At 43.0% G+C, this 25,738-nt stretch overlaps 2 protein-coding genes across 3 annotated transcripts; one reads left to right on the forward strand and one right to left on the reverse strand.

Annotated features, from left to right (window-relative positions):
• LOC109993312 (neurotrypsin) lies at positions 1 to 25,455 on the forward strand. Its single transcript, XM_020646235.2, has 14 exons — positions 1 to 389; positions 7,060 to 7,102; positions 12,915 to 13,157; positions 14,421 to 14,559; positions 14,656 to 14,834; positions 15,041 to 15,188; positions 17,186 to 17,364; positions 17,744 to 17,885; positions 18,162 to 18,382; positions 19,088 to 19,229; positions 19,311 to 19,589; positions 20,866 to 20,991; positions 21,082 to 21,350; positions 22,288 to 25,455. Exons 1-14 carry the CDS (start codon positions 291 to 293, stop codon positions 22,815 to 22,817), a joined length of 2,739 nt encoding a protein of 912 aa, XP_020501891.2. The 5' UTR covers positions 1 to 290; the 3' UTR covers positions 22,818 to 25,455.
• Positions 8,149 to 12,872, reverse strand: LOC114920948 (E3 ubiquitin-protein ligase TRIM21). Of its 2 annotated transcripts, none has more exons than XM_029279781.2 (2): positions 11,426 to 12,872; positions 8,149 to 10,865 (listed from the first exon to the last, which is right to left on the reverse strand). In XM_029279781.2, exon 2 carries the CDS (start codon positions 10,861 to 10,863, stop codon positions 9,178 to 9,180), a length of 1,686 nt encoding a protein of 561 aa, XP_029135614.1. In that variant the 5' UTR covers positions 10,864 to 10,865; positions 11,426 to 12,872; the 3' UTR covers positions 8,149 to 9,177. The 2 variants fall into 2 exon arrangements, with proteins under 2 accessions (XP_029135614.1, XP_029135613.2); XM_029279780.2 differs by lacking the exon at positions 11,426 to 12,872 and adding an exon at positions 11,384 to 11,415.
• Positions 25,456 to 25,738: the final 283 nt, after the last annotated feature.

The following is a 25,738-nucleotide window of genomic DNA, read 5'->3' on the forward strand; positions in this document are numbered from 1 at the left end:
ATTGTGGCAGCAGGTTTTTGCAAAGCTCAACACTATTTCTCACAGAATCGGTGTGTGTTTCTCGCGGTGTGTGTGTGTGTGTGTGTGTGCTTTCCATCCCGTTTATAGTGCCGCACCCTGTCCTCCTCTGTGCGTAAAACCTCCCTCCCGCGTAGGTGCAGCATCATCATCATCATCACCCTCATCATCATCATCATCACACACCACGTTTCTCCCAGCAGCGGGAGAACGGTTCACCTCACGGACAGGTTGGACTCAGAGATGGGAGTGGAGCGGAGGCTTCTCAGGCTATGACACGGACACACCGGGCGGGAAGGATGGCTCTCACCGGCCGAGAAATGTTGTGCTTGATCGGATCCGCCTGCCTCTGGCTGCCGCTGTTTGCAGAGGTATGTAGCCTACTAATGATAATGATTGTCTTGATTTTGCAGTGTTGCCTGATTTATTTGTGTTTTTAATTGACCCTTTTTGAGCCAGACGTCCCGTGATAGTCACGCTGCGATGACCTGGGCTATACCTTTTACAAAACAATCCCAAAATATAAGGTCGATAATTAGATTGAGAAAAACATTGATAAGATTGACAAAAGAATCCGGGTGCTTTGAAAATGACTCATATTCTTCATGCCTCACAATAAACCCCACAAACGATTAACTGAGGACGCATCCCCCCCCCCCCCCCCCCCCCACACACACACACACACACACACACACACACACACACACACACATAAGAAGGGCGTTAAAGGAGCCTCGAACACCTTTAATCCGTCCCTCAGCCAATTAATGGCGCAACCTAAGCGCATTGTCCAATTACGCGGACGCTGTTGTCTCTCACACGCACGCGCACTCACACATGCATGGTCTCAATCCCAACCTCTCCACCCTCCTCATCCACCCCCCCCTCCCCCTTCGGCAGGATATCATGAGAGGAACCCGTCGGTGGCTCCTCTTCCCCCCGCGGTGATGTGGTATTGAACCCTGCACGCGCTGTTTGAGCTTGTCACAGTGATTCAGTCAGTCGGACATGTCGAGACCTGAACACTGGTGAAGGGAGGTGTTGTTGTCCAGAGTGGGTCAGAGCAACCTGAGTGTCGGCAGGACGTCAGGTTTACTCACCTATGAGACACAGCTGGTTAAAAATGATTCCGTGTGTAAAGTAATCAATTAATGCCAAATCAATGTGCTCATCATTAGATCCTTTAATGTCTGTTTCTCTCTCTCTGTACTGTGTTGAGCTACAGTGAGTGTGTGCTGTGCTAATGTGCAGCATATGAGCTGTGTAGCCTGTGTAGAAGTCATTAGTGGAGTACAGTGATGTGCAGGTTTTAATTAGACTCGCTCACTCCTGGAGCAAGCCGAGCATGGAGCACAAATAGCTCACTGCAGATGAGTTTCTGCTTTTTTTCTTCTTCTCATTTTCACTTACATTAGACAAATATTTCCATTGGGGAGAACCCTTGATGCAGGAGCTGGGTGTATTTATTTTCATAGGCAACAAAACATCATATTAGAGATATTCAGAGATGTCTCCCTGTGGAAATCTATCTCTGACATCTACTGTACATCCTGCAGAGTTTACCACACTGCTTTTTGAGACTTGTTATAATGTTGTGATTTGTTACACATCAAGTCGACTGAACATGCACAAAAAAAAACATGACTAAATGTTCAAAGTCCTTTAGAGATTCATTCAAAAATGTTCGGTCCCTTAAATGTTTATTAAAATCCATCTATTTTTTTTTTTTTTTTGCAAAAGTAGATCTGTAGGTCAACATCTTATTGGGGATAAAATCATTTTTGGAAGTGAGTCTGGTATTTGTCTTCCTAATTTCGGTTAAAGTACTTGTTTAATGTTTTGAAATGACCATACTTACAGAGAGCAAGACGATGTTGTTGCTCAGTTGGAAATTGGATTCAATCTTATGGCAGTCGTATCCGTCAAAGTGAAAGAATATCTTGCAGACATGCTGGAAATATCAGTCCACCCACATAGAACAGACACAGCCGCCTCCTCTGAAACTGTCTGATGATTTGTTGATTCATCCATCTACCTGACATCTTTTATGGGAAAACGAGGGCTGCACTTTAGGTGAAATATTACTGTAATCTAAAATTTGGCCAAGTGCAAAATCCAAAGTAATTTATAACTTCTAAATGTGTAAAGAAGAAAAAGAAGCTGATGTATTAAGGTGCTGTAGAGATTCCCTGGTCTGTAAAACCAGATGTTAAAGCAGGGTTGCCTTCATGACAATTGTTTTATAATTCATTGTAATGTAAAAAAGATGCCATGGATGCTAATGTTGAATCTTCTGATATATTTTGATGCCTCAAAATAATAGAATATCTCAAAGTTAAGTGTGAAATATGAGTGCACCCACATAAAAGAGCCAGAGAATCTGCTGTCTACATTTACAAATTCATCGATCGTCCTCTAGTAAATACATTCACCCTTTAATGTACGGTTTGAATGTAAGGTAAAGTACAATCTCCTTTAACGCAGTCACAAGCTGGCTCAAGAAATGTAGTAGTAGTAGGAGTAAATATTTATTTCGGTCCATGACCACAAAGCATAGAACATACACGAACAATAATAAAAAAATAAAAAAACAATGACCGAAAAGGTGAAGCCAAGGCTTAATATGCCTTCCCTTTGAACATTTCATTTATACAGTATATCAAAACAAGAATAGCTGCAAAAAACAAACAAACAAACAAAGTAACCTGATTTCACAAAACAGAAAACAGTTGTCAGTTAACCAAATCTAAACAATAAAAAGGAAAAAAAATAAATAAATGAAAAGCTTCCATAAATGATTAATTATAGTCAGACTATAGTTATAAATTATTATGAAATGTGACGAGGAGTCCGTGTGTATTAAAACAACAACAGGGTATTAAATGATCCATGTTAGCCATGACGGTGATTCCTGGATGTGTGCTGTGGAGGTGAGAAAGTGGATGTCAGCTGAAGGATGGCAGGGACACAGTGAGCACATAGGGCCAGCTTTTAAAAAAAGCCCTGAAGGTTCAGGTGAACCGGATCAGCTGACGGCCTCTAATGTGAGCTAATCTCCTGCTGAGGCCGGACAGGACAGACGACAGAGCAGTGGAGAGGACATCAAGCTGTGGACATTAATGAGAAACTGTTTCAATTTCTACATCTGCCAAGTCCAAAGAGAAGTGACACAGACGACATTTCCCCTTTTTCACAACAGCAAGAGCTCGTGGAGTCTAAAAGCATCGATCTAGTTTATCATGGTGATGCTTGGGCTGAACTGCACCTGGAGAAGCTCACAGAAAGCTCAGCGTCTGGGTTGAATATTTAAATATCAGAAATGACTTGAAACCCAACACTGGACTTGTTTTTGTATACTCTTTAAAATCTGACACTTTGTGTGGATGTTGCTCAGAGCGGACGAGAAGAAAGTCTGACAGGAGGAGACGATATTTAGTCAGCAGCTTGTAAAACTCAATTGGTAGCATTATATCTAGATTGTAGATCGTGTAAGGGATCCTCTTGAAAACGAGATGGTGCACCTCAAGGGGTTATCCCTCCAATAAAAAGTTCAACATAACAATGCTCACGTTACTGCTCTCTTTTGTCAGAATAAGTCGCAGAAATAACAGATTCATCAGAGTCATGCGTTTCTTGTGCAGAGTCACGGAGCATGCGTCGGTTTCAGTTCCATCGCAAGACATCTTAAAATGATTTAATAGGAATAGTAAGCAGATCAACTCTCTTAATGCAGGATGTTTTAATAGTAAATTCATTCACCGGGGCGCCAGATGGCCTAGTGGTTACGTGGTGTGCACCATGTACAGAGGTTATAATCCGCGTTGCAGCATCTGTGGGTTTGAATCCGACCTCGGCCCTGTGCTGAATGTCGTCCCCCCTCTCCCTCCTCCCAACGTTTAACCCCAAAAGTATTTTAAAAAGTGGTAAATTCATAAAAAAAATATATTTTTTATTTTTTTATTTTCATATTTTATTTTATATTTTAATGAAAAATATTTGTAACTGATTTGATTATTACATCATCATTACATTAGTCATTTTTTTTTAACGCAGATATCGAAAGCCTTAATGTTTTAGGAGATTAAGAAAAAAGTTTTGTCACAGTTTCTTTTTGTAATGTTGCGGTCAAAAAACAAATCAGACTTTATGACTTTTCTTCTTTTAAGCTGCGTTTTAGTGATCAACTAATGGACTGAGAAAATTGATGGATCAGCTGGTGATGAAAATCATTGATCATTTTTTTTACCATATCATCTGCTGTGCATCTCTAAATGTAACGTGAGCTTGCTCTGCCACAGTTTAAACCGCTTCTATCATAAGACAGGAGTGAATGATGCCAACACATTTTATTTTAGTGCTTGTGGATTAAACAAAAAAAATTGTCTTTGGCAGAGAGTTTTTTTACTGATTTCACAACAGAGTAAATCATTTCCACTGTCCCACTTTCAGGTGTGACCGAGCAGTTTAACAGTTTGTGAAGCCTCCATGTGATGACAGACAGCAGGAAGCATTGAATCAAAGCACTCTTCCTGTAACTCATTGCGCTTTAACAGACCTTGTTTCAACCGAGGACAAAAACTGTCAGTGATCAAAACCTGCATTGCTACAAAAACAAGCAGGGTAATTCTTTTTTTTATTACCAATTAGGACTAAAAGCTTCAACTTAAACCGTCATATTTGTGTTCTCTCATCCTGCAGTAACGTCTGCTTATTCAATTCGTCCTGCCTGTATGCACACTCTCCGCTCTATTGGGTATGTGTGTGTGTGTGTATTTGTGTGTTTGCATAGCCATGCGCTGGACGCAGCTGTGAGAGCGTCATAACTGATTACCTCGAAATGGATCTGTGTGATTGATGTGAATGGAGTACCCATGTTCACTAGCACAGGTCACCTGTTCCTCCTGTAATATCATTAGGGTGAGGAGAGACTTGTGGGAAACGTTTGCTGTGTGTGTGTGTGTGTGTGTGTGTGTGTGTGTGTTGTTTAAGCATGTGTGTGTGTGTGTGTAGTTGTATCAGATGTGTATGTGTGTTATCAGAGACGGACAACTTGAGAGCATGAACTCACCTGTGTGAAGGTTATAGTGTTGTATTTCACTGTCCTCACTAGAGTTATTTCACAGCAGCAGCAGCCCTGTGTGTGTGTGTGTGTGTGTGTGTGTGTGTGTGTGTGTGTGTGTGTGTGTGTGTGTGTGTGTGTGTGTGTGTGTGTGTGTGTGTGTGTGTGTGTGTGTGCGCGCGCGCCGTGCAGACGTGCGGCCTGATTTCTGAAAATGAAGCATGCTTCTGTCAGATATCATCTGATGCCGTCTTGTACTATTTGTGAGTGTGTGAGTTATTTAAAGTGTGTGTGTGTGTGTGTGTGTGTGTGTGTGTGTGTGTGTGTGTGTGTGTGTGTGTGTGTGTGTGTGTTTTACACCGTACACTTCACTGTCACACCTGGGTGACTTACTCATGTAATATTTTGGTATTTGACAGGTGTTCCCCGCCGTTAATGAATAAAACGCCTCCATAAACGAGTTGATTTTTTTTAAACACTCCTCGCTTGACGTCTGCACCTCCTCGCCTTGTCTTTGTTCTGAGGTTTGCGGCTTTGACCTGACAGTGTTTCATATTCAGAAGGCGTCCACATTGACCGAGGCTGAGGCAGAATCCTGTCAGAGGAAACGTTGGAACATTTTTAAAGTGCTCTGTTTGTATAAGAATGAGTCAGATTCATCCTGTAAGTGGCTGTTTAAATTCATAGCCTGTATGCAGAGCACCATCAAATTTGTGGGGATTAGTCTGGGCTGATACGGGGCTGTTGCAGTAATACAATGCCTTCAAGGAGATTTTCAAACCGAGAAATAACAGCGCTTCTTCCAACACTTACGATGATATACTGTTTGTTTACTCTGTTTGCTTTGCAGCTGTAAGAATAAAGACTGGTTTACGTTAGCTTTGAAGACAAAAAAAAAAAAAAAAAAAGATTTGGATGTTGTAAACGTTGGTGCAAAATAAAAATCTGCTTGCTCGTCCTCTGCATCCAGACTTCTACTGACAATCAGAAATGTCTTCTTCCACCCAAGAGAACATTCTTCTTCCCACTCCTTAGTTTGCCTCAAACTAAACTAAACCTCAAACATTAAGCTGCAGATCAGTGAAAGCTTAACTGGTTCATTTTGGCAGGATTAAAAGTGTTTCGTTTAAAAAAAAATACATTTTCCCAGTGCTAATCCAGAATTCCTGTGTTAAATGTTATTTATCTACTGAATAAGCAAATAAAGTCCAATGACCAGCTCCAGCCCCCCCGAGACCCCAAACAGGAAAAAGCGGTATAGATAATGGGTGTATTTGAGTATTTTTTCCATCTTCCTGTCAAATGTTTCAAAAGTCTGATGAGTCATCCTGCACTCAGGCATGTTTAGTAATTAATTGAAATGCTTTGTCTAATTTTTTTTTGCGATGTTTGTTGTCACACACCCACTTTGCAACGATCCAACAAAATCAATCACAGTGACATGTCCCGCCTTCTATCTTGTGATTGGTTCTATCCAATTTCAGCATTTCAGGAAATACGCCACCACAAAGCAGTTAGATACTCTTGAAGTTCTGTTTCATGGGGACTTTAACGTTGTTTCTGCTAAATGAAACATGCTTACTTAAAAACAATGGAGCGTTCAGTATCTGAAACACGTTGTGAGCGGGAAGATGATTAGCCTAGCTTAGCTTTGAGACTGACAGCAGGGTTAAACACACAGGCACCTCTGCAGCTCATATATTCAAAGTGGCACATGTCTTTTATTTATTTACAAATGCATGTCTTCCAATCCATGAATTAAAAACCTGATTTACAAACGTCAATAAGAACTTATAAATTATGTATATGCAGCAAACTAAAGGAGAACAGGGAGAGCAAACATAACCGCCGAGCCTTGCAGTCTGTTTTGTTTTCTTCTACAATCACACTTTTGTAATTATCCTTTAAACCTGGGCACAATACTGATGTTATCTTTCCTAATTGTGGTCCTCTCTTAACTTTCGGTATCTCTATTTCTGCAGGTGGTGGCTGAGGACAGTTACTTAAACGAGGTGCAGAACTCAGGTAAGTGGGACGTGATGCTCTGAACACAGCCCTCTCATCTGCAGCTATAAATCCACTTCACCTCCATCCTGTCTCTCCTCGTCCTCCTACACCGTCCATCCCTTCGTCTGTCTTTGTTTCTCCCTCCAGTTTAACCCACATTCTGACTCAGACAGTCATAAAAACCCCCTCCATGATGACGCCTCCACTCCTCTTTCTTTAATCTTCTGCCACACTCAAGTCTTACCTCCCCTCTCCCCTCCGGCCTGCACCCCTCTGCTTTTCCCTTTTCCTCTCCTGTTAGAAAAAGACGAGGCCATAATGGGGGGGTGGGGCGAGGAACTCCTCCTCCTTGGGCTCATTTCCACTGCTGACATATTTGTGCTTTTACAGCAGCGCACATATCGACAGACAAGCAAATTTACCAACACACCTCTCCTCCATCTGTAAAACCAGCTACACCTGCCAGATCACCGGCAAACCATCTCAGAGCTTTTTAAAAAAGGACTCAATCATTTTCATTATTCAGCAAATGTTTGCACAGGATGTTAGTCTGCTGCAGCTTTTCCCCCCAGAGCTCTTTTTGTTGCACCAAATTGAATCAAAATCAGGCTAAATAGTGAAAAACTGAATTTTCCCCGTGCCCCATATTTATTGAAATGTTGATTTTTGTGCAGAAGACGTCGTTGCCAAACACCCACCCCCCATACAGCGCGCCTCCGAGTGTGAACCGTGTCAAATACTCATTGTGGCTGGGAAATGGATTATGGGAGCAGGGAGACTGAGTGTTCCCATGGCGATGGGCAGAGTTGCGTTGTCGTGGCAATGAGGAGGGTGTGAGCGCCGAGTGTTGTGTGTGTCAGTCTGAACACTGCAGGCGCTGGGATGAATAGAAGACTTTAAATGAGACATAAAGGACGAGGCTGAAAAGAGAACGTGAGGCCGGTTATAAAGAGGAAACACAGACGGTGCACGGTGATGATCATCAACCAAAATCAAAACACACAATGTCCGGCTTTTGCTGTTTTTAAATAGAAGGATATAACTAAAGAATCACAGTAAAGATGTTTCATGGTTTGGTTATGTAATGTTTCTTTATTCATTCAAATTTAATCAGACTGGTTATAAAAGTTTGATCACCATGACAGGGCATATACGGCTTTAAAAAAAAACACGTTTGTTTATTTATTTAAGGCGTCATCTTAAAAACAAAGAAGAGGACAGCTGATAGATATGCTTTATATGTTATTGTAAATACTCTAAAGGCAGAAACAAAATCAACACAACAACAACATCCTGTACATCAACGTTAGCGTTATACATGTCTCCTTCACAGATCTTTGTTAATAAAGTATTCAGTCATTTAAAAAATATTAAAAAAATAACCTTCATTGTTTTTCCTGTTATCAAAACAAAAACACAGCCAAGCTTCAATGATTCCACTTTGTCTATTTAAAGCATTAAACACATCTTTTACAGCCTGTTATGTTGTATTAAGTTCATATTGGTCAATGAAGACTGGATCAAGATGATTTTGGCTTTTCTTCAGCAGACATTTGGACTCAGGGAAAACAGAGTACACTTTATTTAGATTTATATAGACCACACTGAACCAGAGGGACACATTCTTTTCAGCTACTTTTAACATTTTTCAACACCCATGCAGCACAACGACATGCAACATCTGCTTTTTAACTGATTATTTTTTATCTTAATTTAAAAATAATAATAACGAGAATTCTGGATATAGAGACGCGCATTTTAACAGTGAAAAATGAATTCAAATGATTTGAATGGCTTTCTGCTCAGTGCTTTAATTTGTGTTTTAAAGCTCCTGTGAGGTTTTTCAGGTGAAAACACGACTTACACGTGTTCAGGACAAGATCAGGAAAGAGATAAAGAGGTACCGTTTGTCCACAGGGGGCGCCAAAATGGATTAAAACCAAAAGTCCACAACAGGAGCTTTAAATCTAAAATTGCAAATCGAGAAGTGATCTCAAAATCGTGTCAAATACAATTGTGGAGCGCTTTGATGCCCCTTTGAATTTTTCTGAAACCTTTCAATTTGTTTTTGACGTCACTTCCACACTGACAAATCATCCTTTCGACTTTATGACAGGAACAATTATCATGGGGTCCAGGTTCGAGCCATACTCGTTATCACAAGGATTAAGATACGGGTAGAGTTTTTCTGTGAAGGAACAGTTAGTAAACTCGTAAATTGCTGTTGCAGTTTCCACATTGTAAAAATGGATGCAGTCGCTCTCATAGCGCACAAACACGCCGACCCTCTCCACTTGACCGTGATGTATCGGCACATTTGGATTACAGAAGGTCTCGAACCTACCGTCTAGGAACCAGATGGCCCAGAGTCCACAGCCAGGCCTCCGGGGAATCACCCCGTTCCTCTCGATGGACTCCTTGACCAAGCCCAGACACCACTCGCTCTTTCCACCCACGAACACCTCAAAGTAAAACTTATAGGTGGAGAGAGCTGTGTTTCCCAGGACGGCGTAATGTGCGTTAAATGCGCTCGCATTCAGGGTTGGGTTTTCACTCTGCGCTGAGCCCATGTTGTATCTCACCTGTCTCCTGTCATCAGATACAACCAGCTGAGGGTGAGCAGTGTCAGGATCCAGAAAAATGTCCACTATGTAACACCGCAACATCGTGTTGTCTTCTAAATCCGTGCCGCTGAAGAGCTCTTTCATTTCTCTGTTCATTTCCTCCAGCAGCTTCCTTACTTGAGACAGGGCTTTCCCTAAACATTTCCGTGTGCGATGAATGTCCACGCGTCGGTCAAAACTGAATGTGAGCGAGTTCATCGTGGGGTGAAGTAAGGACATCTCTTGCATACTCACAAGGAAGTCCAGATAGTCTTCAGTCCCTCTTAGCTCACTCATCTTCGTCACGGTGCTCTGCAGCTTGGTGATCTCCCGCTCCATGCTGAGAGAAAACGCATTGGCCTGTTCTTCTGCTGCTTTTTGCCTCTCCTCGATCACCTGCACGAGCTCAGTCTGGCTCTGCTGAATCTCAGAGACGAGCTCCGTCAGCTCCTGTACGCTCTCTGCTATCACGTCTTTGGTTTCTGTCTTGCTCTTGTCTATGGCCTCCTTCATGTCTAGGACCTTCTGCAGCCTTTCCTTTATCAACCTTTGCATTTCGCCCTTAGCCTCCTCCCTTGTAGCCATTGCCTCTTCGTACGCTTGCTGCACGGTAATGTCGTTGTGGTTATTGTGTTTGGCGCTGCTGGAGCAGATGTCGCACAGCACAACGTTGTCCGTTCTGCAAACTCGCGTGAGGGGTCGGGCGTGCTTCTTGCAGATCCGGTTCTCCAGGCTCGACACGGGCTCGACCAGCGTGTGTCTCTTCAGTCCGGCCGCTCTGTGATGAGGCTCGAGGTGATCGCCGCAGTAGGACGTCAGACACTCCAGGCAGGACTTGACCGCAGTTTGCCGGGTGTCAGTACAAATATCACACAGCACTTCGCCCTCGCTGGTCTGCTGTTGGACCGGCTCCCACATGTGAGCGTCGTTCACTTGAAGGGACATGAACTGCGACGCGAGCTCCGAAATGAAAGTGTTGACCTTCAGATCGGGTCTTCTTTGAAAAGCCTCCTTACACACCGGGCACTGGCAGACCACACTGTCGTCCCAGTAGCTGGAGATGCAGGGCATGCAGAAGTTGTGTCCACATGGGGTGGACACCGGCCGAGTGAACACATCGAGGCAGATCGGACAAAGAAACTGCTCCTCAGACAAGAGGCTGTTGCAGGATGCCATTTCTGCAAAAAAAAACAAAAAAAACAAGGATCCACAATAAGGCGAAGCTGAGATTCAGTCCATTAAAGTCCATCGCTGACCTCTTAGTCAGCAGTTTTGAAGACATTCTTCACATACAGTCCATTTTGTAGCATAATACTTTTTTTCAGGTGGACTTTGCCTGTTTGTTTTTTTTATAGATGAAAAAATATAAAAACTACATTTTCATAGATGTTGAAAATGTAGTTCAGCATTTTAAAGCCAGAGCAGAAGTTGAACCAAAGACACACACAAGTTGTTTCTTGGCAGTTATTCAATTTGAAAACTTATACAAACAGAAATGTAATGATAGCTATGTCCCCCCCCCCTCTTTCTTGTCTCTTGCTGTGTCCTAGTTCAACCTTTTAAGTCCCAACATGAGTAACTCTGTCACATGCATTATTACATTACATTTTAGCTTAAAGTAGCAACATTTCTCCACAAAAAAAGTCTCAAATAGCTGACAGTGTCATTCAAGTTACAGCACAAACATGTATTTCACCTTTTAGGTAGTAGAAAGTTTGCCTCATAGGCGACTACTTACGTGTGATTATTCCAGCTCTGTGTGAGGGAGAGGCAGCAGAGAGCTAGGTGGTTTCCCAAGAAAGTTGACTTTCGGTTTCTCAGTGTCCTGTTTCTTAAAGGGACAGGCACACCCCTGACGCCTCAGTGCTGGTTGAGTTTTGTTTTGCTGTTTTTTGGGTTCCAGCCTGAGTGGGTTTTGTATTATTTATTGTTTTGAGGATAGATTTCTGTTTTAGTTCTGTTCATTTCTGCCTGATTGATTTCCTGCTTCAGCGCTTTCCCCCCCGTTTGCTCTTTCTCTTATCTCCATCCAAATTGGACCCCTGTGTGTGTGTGTGTGTGTGTGTGTGTGTGTGTGTGTGTGTGTGTGTGTGTGTGTGTGTGTGTGTGTGTGTCAGGCAGAAAGTGAGTGAGTGTGTTGGTGTGTAAGGTGGGCATGAGTGTTGCACTGTATAGATAATGTTGCAGGACAGCCAAACGGTGTGTGTGTGAAAGAGATAAGACTGCTGCTGGTTACTGAGGCTCCTCTGCCATTAATCAGAGTTTATTCCCCACTTGTTCTCAAAAAAGCGTTTACAGCTTCAGGGGTGTGGGGACACAGGAAGAGCTTAAATCTTTAAGGAAAAGAAGCCACTTAAAAAAATGGTTAAGTCTAATAACTTAGGTACAAATGTTTCTGTCATTTACTTTGAAAGGAACTATTTAGACTCTTTGCAACGAAGAAGGCCACTTGATTTTTTTTGTATCTGCTCCATACATTTTCAAATGTTTAAAAAAAGAATCATATTAGAAATGCTTTACAAGCAAATACAGATGTCCGTCAGTATTAATGTGCATCTCTATTAATACCTGAATCATTATTAAAGAAACACTGCGTCTTTGCAGGTCTACTTTCGCATGAACCAAACACCTCTGAATGCATTAGTATGTCTTCTGTGTTTGTGTGCACTGCTCAGCGTGTTATGCTAATCCATATTATTCCTTTTCATGAATGAGTGATCTAAGGTTTTCATTGCTCTGCAGTGGATAACTGGCTCTATTTTGTGGCCTAATTTCCCTTCACTTTGATGTCAGCAGTTTCTCTCTCAGGCGGTCTCAGCTTCACTCGCACATTTGCTCCTCTCAGAGAAGATTACACAAAGTGTCCGATCACCAGCATGTGTAGAAAAGGCGGTTTAAGGTTATGGGAAATTTTACCCGTTCAACATCCGTGTGGTGAATGCATTAGGAGAGATCCTGCGGTTGCAGTGGACAGCATTATGAGAATCTTCTATGTTAGCCGTTATGTTCAGATGAAATACAGACATGGGGATAATGTGACATGAATAAGACCAATTCCACTCCTCCTTTTTCTAAATTCTCCCAAACTTTCTCCATTTCTCTCCCTTCTATTCACTTTGTCCTCTCTGACCCAAATCCTCCTGCTTTCATGCCCAACATCTTATTCTCCCATCTTCTCCCACATGTACTCACTCTCCCCCCTCCCTCCTCTCCTTCTCGTCGTGCAGTACCTCTGTCCTGCTCTGAGGGGTTCACTGAGTTGGGATACTACAACGGCACCGTGTCTCAGACGGACTCTGGCGCCCCCTGTCTGAAGTGGACCGAGTTTCCAGACTACGTGATGCAGTATCCGGGCCGAGGGCTGGGCGACCACAGCTTCTGCAGGAACCCGGACCGAGAATCAAACCCCTGGTGCTTCTTCAGACAAAACTCTGGAGCCATCGGATGGGCCTACTGCGACTGCCACCAGGGTGCGAATAAACACATCCAGGACTTTACTTTTGGAGCAAATGACATAATAATGATAATAAACTTCTTTAGATGGCACAAAGTTACCAAGTGATTCACGATTAAGAATATAACCCAGATAAATAAGAAAAGAACAGTACAATTTAGGGGAAATAAAATCAAAATTCAAATAAGGGGTAAATGATTCATATAGATTTTCATAGGAGAAAATTGGGGTTCAAACTCATAATGACTACATTCATCTGAAGCATTTTGCCTCTTGTTAAATTGTTCAGCTCACCAGAATTTCTGGGCAATTTTTATTAATTGATTTGATAAATCTTTAATTTAACTAGGAGGGAAACTCTGTGAGATTAAAAAAATCTATTTTTTTAAGAGCGTCCTGGTCAAGACAGGCAGCAGCACATGTCAAATTCTCCAACAAACAACGAGCAGCCACACGTGAAAACGTAATGTCAGGTACATGGGTGCATTAAAAGACATGAAATAACAAGTGAAGCAGAAAATGTTTGTCAGAATTGAACATCTACAGCCAGATGTGTCATTTGATATCCTCTTCAAAGCATCCAACGAGAGCCGCCTGTTAAGTCTCAGCTCTTTGTGTATCTTGTTTCAAATAAAGGGAGCAGCAAACTGAAACGCTTTTTTTCTCCTGGTTCAATTTTGGATCAGACAGGAAGAAAAGATCCTGAGGAGGGTATGATGACTAGCATGAAGGCTTTACATATGATTCAAATCATTAAAATAGGAGTTGTTCTTCATCATGGCCGTCCTACAAATTTTTTTTTTTTTTAGCTCTACAAAGAATTTGAGTGTTTTTGGGTCTTTAAAAAGAATCTGTCCACAAAATGCTGCCCTCATCATCCTCGTTGTCGGACCTAAAAAGCCACTTTGCTCTCTATGCTTTGCACCAAACGGATGACAGATGAAGTAAGGGACTACCTGCTGAATAAGAGTGGCCAAAGAAATGAATATTTCCAGTAAGAGTTGGTGGAAACCAAAACAGAGCTTGGATTAAGATGAAAATTTGACATCCAGAAACATAAGTTAAAATTAATCCTGCTAAATAAATGAATGCTCTCTAATACTTATTATGTATAAACTGTTTGTTCTGCTGCCCCCAAGTGGCCAAAAAGGATTTTAATACACATTTTAATAATTAGTTCGATTTTCTGAATATGTTTCATGCTGCGTCACACTGTGAGTTTATTGTTCCCTGTTTATGTTTTATGACAATCATAGAAGTGTTTTTTTTTTTTTTTTAGGTGCAGCTCGTCTGGTTGGCAGCTCATCGTCTGGCAGTGGGCGTGTTGAGGTCTACTTAAACGGCCAGTGGGGTGCGGTGTGTGACTCCCACTGGTCGGACAGAGACGCCAGTGTGATCTGCAGACAGCTCGGCCTGGGGTAAGACAAAAAAAAAAAAAAACCCCGACCTCTGATTCAGCATCATGTTTCACAGTTTATTCTTATAGCCACTTTTTTTTAATTCTCTGTCAACAGTGACATCGGCACGGCGCTGCAGCACTCACAGTTCGGCTCCGGCTCTGGCCTCTTCCATTACGAGCGGCTGGGTTGCCGTGGTGATGAGAACAGTCTGAGTAAGTGCAGGAGCAGGACGTTCGTTACAGGTGACTGTAGCCATGGAAACGAAGCAGCAGTCATGTGTGCGGCACCAGAAGGTCAGTGTGACTTCCACAGTGTCACCTGAACATTTCCCCCTCACAGATTTATGTTGACTTCAAAATATTTTTTTAGCGGTATTATGATTAATATTTCATGTATTCCTTCATAAAAGTTTAACTAATACAAGAATATTAAATATTAAAATAAACATCACTCTGGGATTCAGGTTGATCTGAGGTATTTTTTCTACTTCCTCTCTCAGGCAGTGGTCCTCCGCTGCGATTGGTCGGCGGCGAGGAGGACTTTGAAGGTCGTGTGGAGGTTTTTCATGCAGGAAGGTGGGGCTCCGTCTGTGACGACCAGTGGGACGACAGAGACGCAGAGGTGGTGTGCAGACAGCTCGGGTTTGGGTATGTGTGTCAGGTTTTCACGCCTTTACATCTGGTTAACATGTGTGAGTTGACGTTGTTATTATTTTCTAATTTTTTTTTCCCAACTCTTTTTATTTAAATTTCTCAAACAACGGTAAATGACACCGACAAATAAGGAATCATTCAGAATCAGTGTGTCAGTAAACCTGTACCCCTCCCTCGTCCCACAAGCCCACCCAACTCAGATCAGAGCCAAACAGGGTCACACACACACACACACACACACACACATACACACACACACACACAATCAGACGTCACATTCAACGCAATAACAGACTGAATAAAAGTAATAAGAAAATTATATGCATAATATATAGATATACACATAAAAGATGTATACAATTTTTTTTTTAAATATTTTTATATATAATATATTTTTTAATTATAAAACCCAAAACGAACTATAAGGCAGATGTAGGGGAGGGGTTACACCTTAAATAGAGAAGTGAAGGAGTAAGAATTCAGACTTTAGTCTGCATCCGAGCCCGGGGATAAATGAAGGGAATTAACAAATAACATGACTCAAACTGATTCCAATTTGATATGTTTCAATTCAATTGAGGGGTGAAGTTACTTTTAATTTTAATCATTCTTTTTAATATATATGTTTTTGGGCTTTTTACCGTCACTTGATATCAGAGTTGATACAGTATGAAACATAGGAGAGAGAGTGATAAATGACATGCAGGAAAGGAGCCACAGGCCGGACTTGAACCCGGGCTCTACATAGGGCGTGACCTAACCGCTAGGCCCCGGTAGTGAAGTTATTAATTCATCTGATGTGGTATACACTTTCTATTTGCATGTTTGATCCACTTGTATTTTGTTGCTGGTTGTTAAAGCCGTCAGAAAAAAAAAGAAGGACCTCGTTTTAACCATCAACTATCGGGCTGGGGAACAAAGCAGGAGAGTAATGGCTTTAGCATCGAGCTGACCAAGAGGGGCCAATGTAATACCCTGAATGATATGAATGGGACACCTCACGGTGGCAGTATTTCAACAACAGAAGCTAACATTATTCTCCTGAAGCTCTCGAGTGAGCAGCCATTAGTGATCTGGAGGAGCTCAGTGTCAAAACTTTGGAACAGAGCACAAACGTGTCGTCTGGATCAAAGTGATCTCCCCACACACACATCTCAGCTTTAAGTCGAGGATGTTTGAATCTGTGCCGGTGTTTCCTCCTCGTATCCCCTGCTGCCGAGGTGTTACAACTCAAAGTGTCAAACAGTGATGACGGTGTAACTGTGAGGAGAAGAAAACTCCTTCCATGTTCAACACGAGGCTGCATTTCATCTCCTCAAACACGGTGGGACGTCTCACCATCTGTGTTTGTGCTTTTGAATAATAGATGTTCTGACACAGCTGCACACAGGCACTGATGTTCAGACACTTAAAGGCAAAGTGAAAAGATTTGTTTTTCCCACCTGGGCAGTTTATTTTTTCTGCAATAGGTATGTGTGACAAAAGTGAACACACTACCCTGTGATTTTGTAGTTTAAACACTTAAGTGAGATGAGGTTTCATATTATGGATTTATGTCTCTCAGTTGCATGTGTGTGTTGTAGCCAATAAAAATAACCTGCAGGTCAGTCTCTGCTTTCTGTGCTTTACTATGATCAATTTGAATACTCACAGCCCCACACACACAGAAAAGTGCTTCTTGCAGTATTTCAGCATCAATAAATAATCCCCACGTGAACGCAGCAACATGGAGCATTTTATTATTTATTTAGATGATTTGATTTATTTTAGAATCATGCTTTATCTCGCCACCGAGGTTGTTACGTGTGTTTTGGATCCCTTTTCACTTCCTGTGAAATAAAAATCTCCAAAATCTTGGAGTCATATTAAATCGTCAACCCGTTCATGTTGCCCCTGAAACCTCCCTGAGTTGCTCGTTCACACTTGCCGCTCACAGCGGGAGATTTTACGTGAATGGTGTGTGTGTGTGTGTGTGTGTGTGTGTGTTAAAGGGGAGTGGCGAAGGCCTGGTCCTGGGCTCACTTCGGTCAGGGTTCTGGTCCGATCCTGCTCGATGCTGTGAAGTGCTCCGGAAACGAGCTCTTCCTGGATCAGTGTCCCCATGGCGACTGGGAGCAGCACAACTGTGACCACATGGAGGATGCCGGGGTCTCCTGCAGCCCTTATACAGGTACATCTACACGCACACACACACGCACACACACACACACACACACACACGGCTGCTGTACTCTCTAATAGATATCAAGTGGTTATTTATAGCCCCTGAACATCAATAAATCATTGCAGCATGAAGCAGCAGCAGCATCCTCTCTGTGACATTTATGAGAGCTGAGGAATAACATATCTGCTGACATGAAGCAGCAGCAGCGAGTATTCATCAAGCTAAGATTAGATTAATAATGAATGCTAAGTGTTCACATTAATATCAATTTTAATGAGAAACGTAGTGTCTATAAAATGCAATCTGTCGTTAAGGTTGTACAAAGAGTATCCGTCTTCGGTCCTGGAGGACTTTTTAAACCGTCCTGTTAAACAAACTGTTTCAGACGGTGTGGTGCGTCTGGTCGGAGGAGACAGTCCCTGGGAGGGCCGGGTCGAAGTTTTCCACAATGGTGACTGGGGGACGGCGTGCGACGACCACTGGAGCCAGCAGCATGCAGAGGTGGTCTGCAGACAGCTGGGCTACAGGTAAAAGAAAACACTGTAATGTACACCGAGCAAACTGAAAAACTTCCTTTACAAGTTCTGGATACAATAACTGAAGAGCCGAAGAAGACGTGTTCGAATAAGTAAGAATGAACAGGTATGGTATGGTTGTCATTGATTTGATGACAGTCCACTTCCATGTTTAGCTCGAATGATGGCTTGGAAAAACATTTTTTTAATGTACTTTGCATGAACTTTTGAAGTGATGTCCACACCACCGCCAAGGCTGAAAACCTTGCTGCTCTTCCCCGCCTTCAGGGGTCACGCTGAGGTCGTGTCAGACGGCGTGTTCGGAGAGGGCGTCGGTTTAATCCTGCTGGACGACGTCCACTGTGAGGGGTCCGAGACGTCCCTGCTGGACTGCAGGCACGGGATCTGGGGACGGACCGACTGCTCTCACAGTGAGGACGTAGGTGTCCGCTGCAGGAGACGAACCAGCCCAGAAACCAACGAGGTGCCGGTGATCGCTCCTGCTACAGGTGGGAGATCCAGTACAACCACAGTGTGATCTGTTGGTCTCTCGCTTCGAGTTTAAAGTCTTTTTTTACATGATAGCTTTTATCAAACAGGCCATTTGGAGATTTTTCCCTCCATGACATCACAAAGGGCAGTAACCCCTCCCCCAGGTGGGTGACACTCCCACAGCTAGGTGTTTGTTCTGCCCCTTTGAGTCTGCCTTCTCACCGTAAACAATGGGAGATGGTACAGTAAAACCCAAGCCACCCAAGCCCTTCCAGAGGGGGGCGTGGCCAGAAACAGCTCATTTGCATTTAAAGATATAGACACAGAAACAGCCTGTTCTGAGCAGGGCTGAATTAGATAGAGGGGTTTAGGCATGATAAAATACATGATGAGTGGATTGTGAGCGAGAAACTACACATACATGTTTTATATTAGATCATATCTTTCTTTGTGTCTCTGTGTAGTTCCCTCTCTATGGGCTCACACGTATATTCGTCCATAGAGTGTAAATGCCGCGTGTTTACAGCACTCAGATTAAAGGGTCTCAGCCCTCAGCAGCTCCAGTAGACACACAGCTCATTAGAATGAGAAAGCAGACTGAATAAAGAGACGCAGTGACATTTAACACAGTCACTGTGTCACTGTGTGAGTGGTGACTCGAGGTTAGAGATGCACAGACGTGAATCGTAATGAGAGTTGTGTGTTTTATTATTTCCTGTCAGGTCCCCTGGTGCGTCTTGTCGGTGGCAGCAGCAGAAAGGAGGGCAGGGTCGAGGTGTATCTCCATGGCGACTGGGGGAGTATTTGTGACTCCGGCTGGAACGACCTGAACGCACTTGTGGTGTGCAGACAGCTCGGACACAGGTCAGTCACGAGACAGAAAGGAACGAGAGAGTTTGGGTAAAGATGAAATGATTTACAGGTGAAACTTTTCCTCTCTAACAGTGGTGGAGCGGTAGCGGCGGCCGGGTTCGGTCAGGGGAAGGGTCCCATCCACCTGGACCAGGTGAGGTGCACGGGGAAGGAGGAGTTCCTGGGAGAGTGTCCCTCGATGGGTCAGAGAATCCAGGGCTGCAGGCGCAGGGAGGACGCAGGGGTGAAGTGTAACGTCACGCCCAAGAAGGCAGCCGTGCAGGTGAAGCCGGAGGAGCTGAGCTGTGGGCGCCGGAAGCTGGTGGAGGAGGAGAGCAAGAGGAGGAGCCAGGGAGAGGAGAACATACTCAGGTAGGATTTCTTTTTACACAAATCTGTGACCGACCTGGTGACCTAGGATCCAACTATGAAGATTTGTCAGTGAGATTCTGAGAAGATTCAATAACAAACACCAAATACAAGAAAAGATCCACAATCAAAGAAAAGATTGTGTGTATGCACTCGGTATGTTTAATTAATAGACCAAAGAATAGACTAAATGTAATACCTGAGCCTCGATATGACCGACAAAAGCTAATAAGACCAACATTGACAAGATTGACTATTTCTATAAGGTAATTTATTATTGCTTGTAAACACTGCAGCAGGGTCGGTGTCGGACAGCACGGTGCAGAAACAGCCTTTATTTATATTTTCTACCTCAATGATTCAGTCAGTGATACGTTTGATTGTTAAAAGAGAGCAGGATGAGATCAAAGGTCAAATATTTGCTTCCGTTACTCTACTTTATATTCAATATTGATTACTCTCGCCTTCTAGTTCCCTTTGTGTGACCCAAACCTCAGCATGACCTCTCATGAAAGGTTATTCTGTGTGTCAATCACAGTAAAGGTGGATGTTGCCCTTGTGACCACAGCATGGTAGCCACTCCATTACAACTAGTGGAGACACCCCCCCACTGGCCATTAGAAAGAATGCACAGTTAAGGCACTTCAGCACTGGCATCATCAGCATCACCTGAGGTTGAAGCCTCCTGCAGGACCTGTAGGCTACTACCTCTTATCACCAGCTCACTTTAAACATCAGGTTGTCTACACAAACTGTTTACAAGGCTGGTAAAAATGTAAAACCTTTCTGAGTTTTAATAGTTCTTAACAAGAAATTGCAACGAGAGAAACAAAATACCCCCCAAAAAATGTTCCATTCAGCGAAACAGTGTTTGCAGGAGTGTGCACCTCCTTTTCTTGTATTCGCTTATGTGCATGTGATAGATACAACATGAGGACCCGCTCATCAGTGCTCAGTGCTGCTCATGATGAATTCAATTGACAGGAACTGACACAGAGTTACGCAATGGCTTTTTGTTCCCCGTTGGCAGCAGTCTGCTTTTAAGTGGGTGGTAATCTTACTTTGAACTTATGTTTGTTGCTCTATGTACTCGTTGTCTGTCCTGGTTAAAATCCCTCTTGTGCACAGAATTGAGATATCCTTCATTATTTGATGCATCTGCTTAAAAAAAACAGATCTATCAGAAAATAAATTGTCAGTGTAATCAACATTACAGAAGTGCATGAGGCTTATGAGATGGGAGAAGTCTTCATGATTTATTATTTCCTCTCTCTTTCAGGACCACGTGGCCTTGGCAAGTGTCTGTGTGGCTTCAGTCTCGAGAACAAGATGGCGGCGGTCCTCTCTGCAGCGCCACTTTGATCAGCCCGTGCTGGGTCCTGACGTCTGCCACCTGCGTCAGCAGGTAAAAGTGACGCTGACAGACATACGCCGAGGCATCGTCGTCAGGAGCCTCTGAACACCGTATGAATATAAACAAACTTCTCTCCTGCAGGTTCGGCAACGACCCGTCCCGGTACGCGGTGCGTGTCGGGGCTTCAGAGCGTCCCCTGACTCCCGAGCAGGTGGTGGTTCACAGGAAGTTCAAAGGTCAGAGTGGAGGTCACGACCTGGCTCTGTTGAAGCTTCCCAGCGCCAAGGGCCACTGTCTGACCTTCGAGCCAAACACCAACGCAGCGTGCCTTCCTGCCGCAGATATGGCATCAGGGGGAAACGCGCCATCATCATGCGTTGTCATGGTAACCGCAGGTTGGACTGAAACAGGTATGTGTTTCTCTCTCTACTGAACCCTTTGTACGTCATTTTTAATGGCTAACAATATCAGAACCTGTCAAAGAACGTTTTGTGATACCGATTAAGTTAAGAAGATATCAACTGAGGCCATCCACAAACAGAAGTGAATCATAATGCACTTTTTTACACACAGCCTGTTTGAAGCAGTTTTCTCCTGGTTTAAATGAAGACATCAGTAAACTACAGAATATACTGAGACTGCAAACAGAGAGAGAGATGTAATGAAGGCTGCTGTCTGTACTCATGGGCTGAGTAGGTGTTGTGTCAGGGTCTTCTTTTAGCCCCTGACAAAGAGAGGTGCCCCTATCTTTGGCTTTCATTAAAACATGTTAACAACTTTTGGAGGATTTGCCTTTAAATGTTTTAACTCCACCTCGGAATAAATTTTAAGGACTAATGGTTTCCTTCTACTGCCATCATGAGGTCAAAATTTGTATTTTTGGAAGTCTTGAGCAGAGATGCATCTTTACATTTTATTTACTCCAATTGCTCGGGACAACAAGTAATGAGTCGTTTTTTGTTGTTGTTGAAATTTCAACCTCTAGACTCGATGAATGTGTTCTCTTTAAGGTCAGGCCTTCTCCAGAGCGGAGCTGGTAGCCTAGTGGTTAGTGTGTGTGCCCCATGTACTGAGGCTTGAGTCCTAGAGAGAGGACAGCCCAAGTTCGAGTCCGACCTGTGGCTCCTCTCTCGCCCTGGTCTCTGACACTATCCACTGTCCTGTATTTTAGAAAATAAGGGCGTAAAAAGCCCCAAAATACAATAAATTACTCTAAATATGTTCATAATATGTTTATGGTTTTAATAGCAGACGAGATTTAATGGATAAAAACATAGAAATGTATTCTTTCTTAATAAATGAACTCATTATTTCACTCCTTCATCATCTCCTCCTCCTCTCTCCTAGACTCTGTCCTTGCCTCCTGGGTCCCTCTCATGTCGTCATGGCAATGTAAGAAGCGTTATGGCGACAGCTTCTCCAGCCACGGCACCCTGTGTGCCGGCAGTCCCCCTGACACCAGCCTCCTCCATGGCGACAGTTGTCAGGGTAACTCTGGAGGCGGGCTGGTGTGTCAGGAAGAGTCGGGTCGTTGGGTCCTCACCGGGGTCGTCGCCGGGGGGAATGGATGCTCGGCCCCCTCCTCGCCCGCACTCTACACCCGAGTCAGCCGCTTCAGGAGCTGGATAGAGGAGGTCGTCGACACAGGAGCCCGCTCCGAGGAGCCGCACACACACGCTCAGACGCAAGAGGACGTGACCCACGTTGACAATGACCTGACGCACACACACGAGGAACACGCACACAGCGAGGCGCACGGCAGACACACACACGATCAACAGGAAACAAACGAAATCAATGATATCAAACACACACACACTCACCACCCACACGCTAAGAGCGCGCACACACACACAAACACACAAATTCTGGTCTGATTGAGGCCGTGCCATTGGCGAACCATCAGTGCCATGTGACCACCTGAGGAGGAGGAGTTAAAGAAGTTAGGCAGAAAAAAAAAAAGAGAAAGATGCTCAAACTTAAAGTCTGCGCTCATTTTTAATCTGAACTCAGTGTCGTGAATCTAAAGTGTGTGCGGTTTGTAGTCGTCGGCGTGTGTGGGCAGAGCTACCTGAGCTGCCAGAGTGTGTGGGTGCGGTGTGTGGCGCTTTACAGCCGGAAACTACGAGCCAGAACAACGACTGAGGGGGGTCCAAATGTTTAGACTGAGCCTGGCACGCTGGATCTGATCCCCTCACTGACAAAAAAAAAAAAATCAGCATGGCATGAATTATAAGGACAACGTGATAAAAATATCTGAGGGATATTTCTAATATGGTCACACAAGAATCTATGCTAAAATCACCTTTAAATGTGTTTCGCCTGTTCCAGCAAAAACATCTAGATTAAAGCCGACTGTATGTCATCCCTCTAATATGAATAATTAATGAATCTTAGATTAACTGCTGCATTAGAGCAACCCTTAACCCGGAGTTCAGTTTTGATAAAAATTCAGTTTTGGATGTCGTTCTTTTTTCCAAACAGGGCTTCAGGCTGTTGTCGTAAACCTTTACTGTTAAAAGTGCTGTTCAGACCCGTGACTAAGCTATCGGATTCAAAACCTGTTTTTTTGGGGTTTTCTTTCATGTTTTAGCGCTTCACAAATCATGTAAACTTTATGTAACTGCTGATCATCTCTAATCACAACGGTCATAATGACATCCAATCAGCTGCTCATGTTCTAAAAGATGAACAGATTGAAAAACATATGGAAATAAAATAGTGTAAATACATTTCAGGAGGAGGGAAGGACGGGCTGCAGATATAATGAAAAAGTTTGTTTTTTTTACTGCAGAATACTGAACACACTTAATCCACATCTGTCCAATTAGTCCCCAGTGCTGTTTTAAAATATAAACCGGACTGTTATAGGTTAACGAAAAAGATCAAATCAAGGTCAATATCACAAGTGATGTGAGAAAAAGTGTTTATTTACAGGTCATTTATATATCAATAATAAGCAATTCATAACCAGATTTGGTTTAGAATTACAAATGATTCCCTTCTTACTTCTTATTCATGAGCTCAGGAGATCAGTCATGACTTTTTATTATGATTCTCCAATCAGACACATTTGTTCTCACCTGTAAAGCCAAAGTCGTTGAGAGGGATTTTCTGGCACAACTTCACCAACGACCACGGTGCAATGGAGAGGTGAAAAAGCTCCAGCAGCACTTGTAGTATGAAAATCAACTTAATAAACAAAGGAGACCGACGTGTTTCAGCCCTCCCTGGTGAAGGCGACAAGCTGAAAGGCGTCGGTCTCATTTGTCAATAAAGTAAATGTTTAAAACTGGATTTGAAGCAAGAACTTGTGAGGACTTTCTTAAAAAAATGAATGAAATGGATCCAGCTACCTTACCTCTCTGTCTCTGCAGGAGATCTCAAGATCTTCAAGCATCTCGAGTCCTGGGATAGCCTGAAAAAGTCATTTCTGTTTTCCTGGAAGATGCTATAATTTCAATCAATTTCCTTCGCTAAAATCAAAATTAAACGACAGACTCTGGACACGTGTAGAAGGCATCATAATTATTGTCTAACTTGCATTATTTTCTGTCAAACACTGTTGAAAAGGAGACTAATGTGTTCTCTTCAGCTCAATAAAAGTGCATTATTCTACAGCCATAATGGAGAGAGAAAAGCTTTGCAGACATGCTGTTCCCTGAAGCAAAGAGTTAAGAGATTAAGAGTCTGCTAATTGATTTTTTTCCTCCAAAAAGAAAACAAGAATCTGCCCGGAAAAACAAAAAAACCCTGAAACACGTCAACAGGATTTCATCAGCAGCGACGTAAGAGCGACATGATTTGTTGTTTGTAATTTAGGAGCTAAAACTTGCAAAAAAAACCAGCAGTATGGTCCTTTAAATTGTACAGAATCCTTTTCAAAAGCCATTGGAAGCTGAGTGTTGGGTCATAAAGTATTTTTTTGTACTGATTCCAGCAGGTGGCGCTAGATAGATAGATAGATAGATAGACGGATAGATAAGCTGATAGATAGATAGTACTCCTGACTTTAGCTCGTATGTGTACTGCATTCATTCTTGACTGAATTAGATAGCCGAACTCTCTTTAATGTTGTCTGTTCTGTTGTATTCTGAGCAGATGTGTGATCCGGCCACAAGAGGGCGACGTAGCTCTATTTTCACAGGGCCGCCGCTCGCCCTCAGCCCTGATGGTTCTTTTTTATACTGTTGCTAGTTAAGTGTTGGGACTTGTGCTTTTGATGTTGTGTGAGCCATCGTGTCGTGAAGCATCCTGTAACACATCTGCAGCTCGCCGTTATTATCCTGTACATAATCTCAATCCTCTCACTGCTCCTGTATTCCTGACATTTTGATGTTTGAACATACAGATCCGGTAGGTTGATGTAAATATGATCCATGTGTGTCTTTGGTTGGATGATGAGCAGTGTAGAGTGTTTTAGGCCTACTTTACCTGTGAACCCCTCCTGCTGTTCCTCAGTATAATGTGCTGAATCATGGTGGACTATTAAAACATTAACCTGGTGAGAACAAATTCTCAGTGTTGGTGTCGCCTCTTTTTTTCTTTCTTATTTAATAATAAGTCTTTGTTCTCCTTTATCAAAAGCAACCAAAAGGGGTTGTAAGCCAACTTTATTTTCTAATTTAAATACACTATTTTTATCTGATGTTCCTGACATTTGGATTCAGGATACATTTTTTTTTTTGTTGTTGTATTTTTGGAGGAGACTATTCATTTGAGAGAATCAGCACAACAAGAATCCTCTTGGCATGTACGCGATCAAATAGGCATTTCCCAAAGAGGTCATTAAAACGCT

The sequence above is a fragment of the Labrus bergylta genome, chromosome 21, assembly GCF_963930695.1.
Source record: "Labrus bergylta chromosome 21, fLabBer1.1, whole genome shotgun sequence".
Lineage (NCBI taxonomy): Eukaryota > Metazoa > Chordata > Actinopteri > Labriformes > Labridae > Labrus > Labrus bergylta.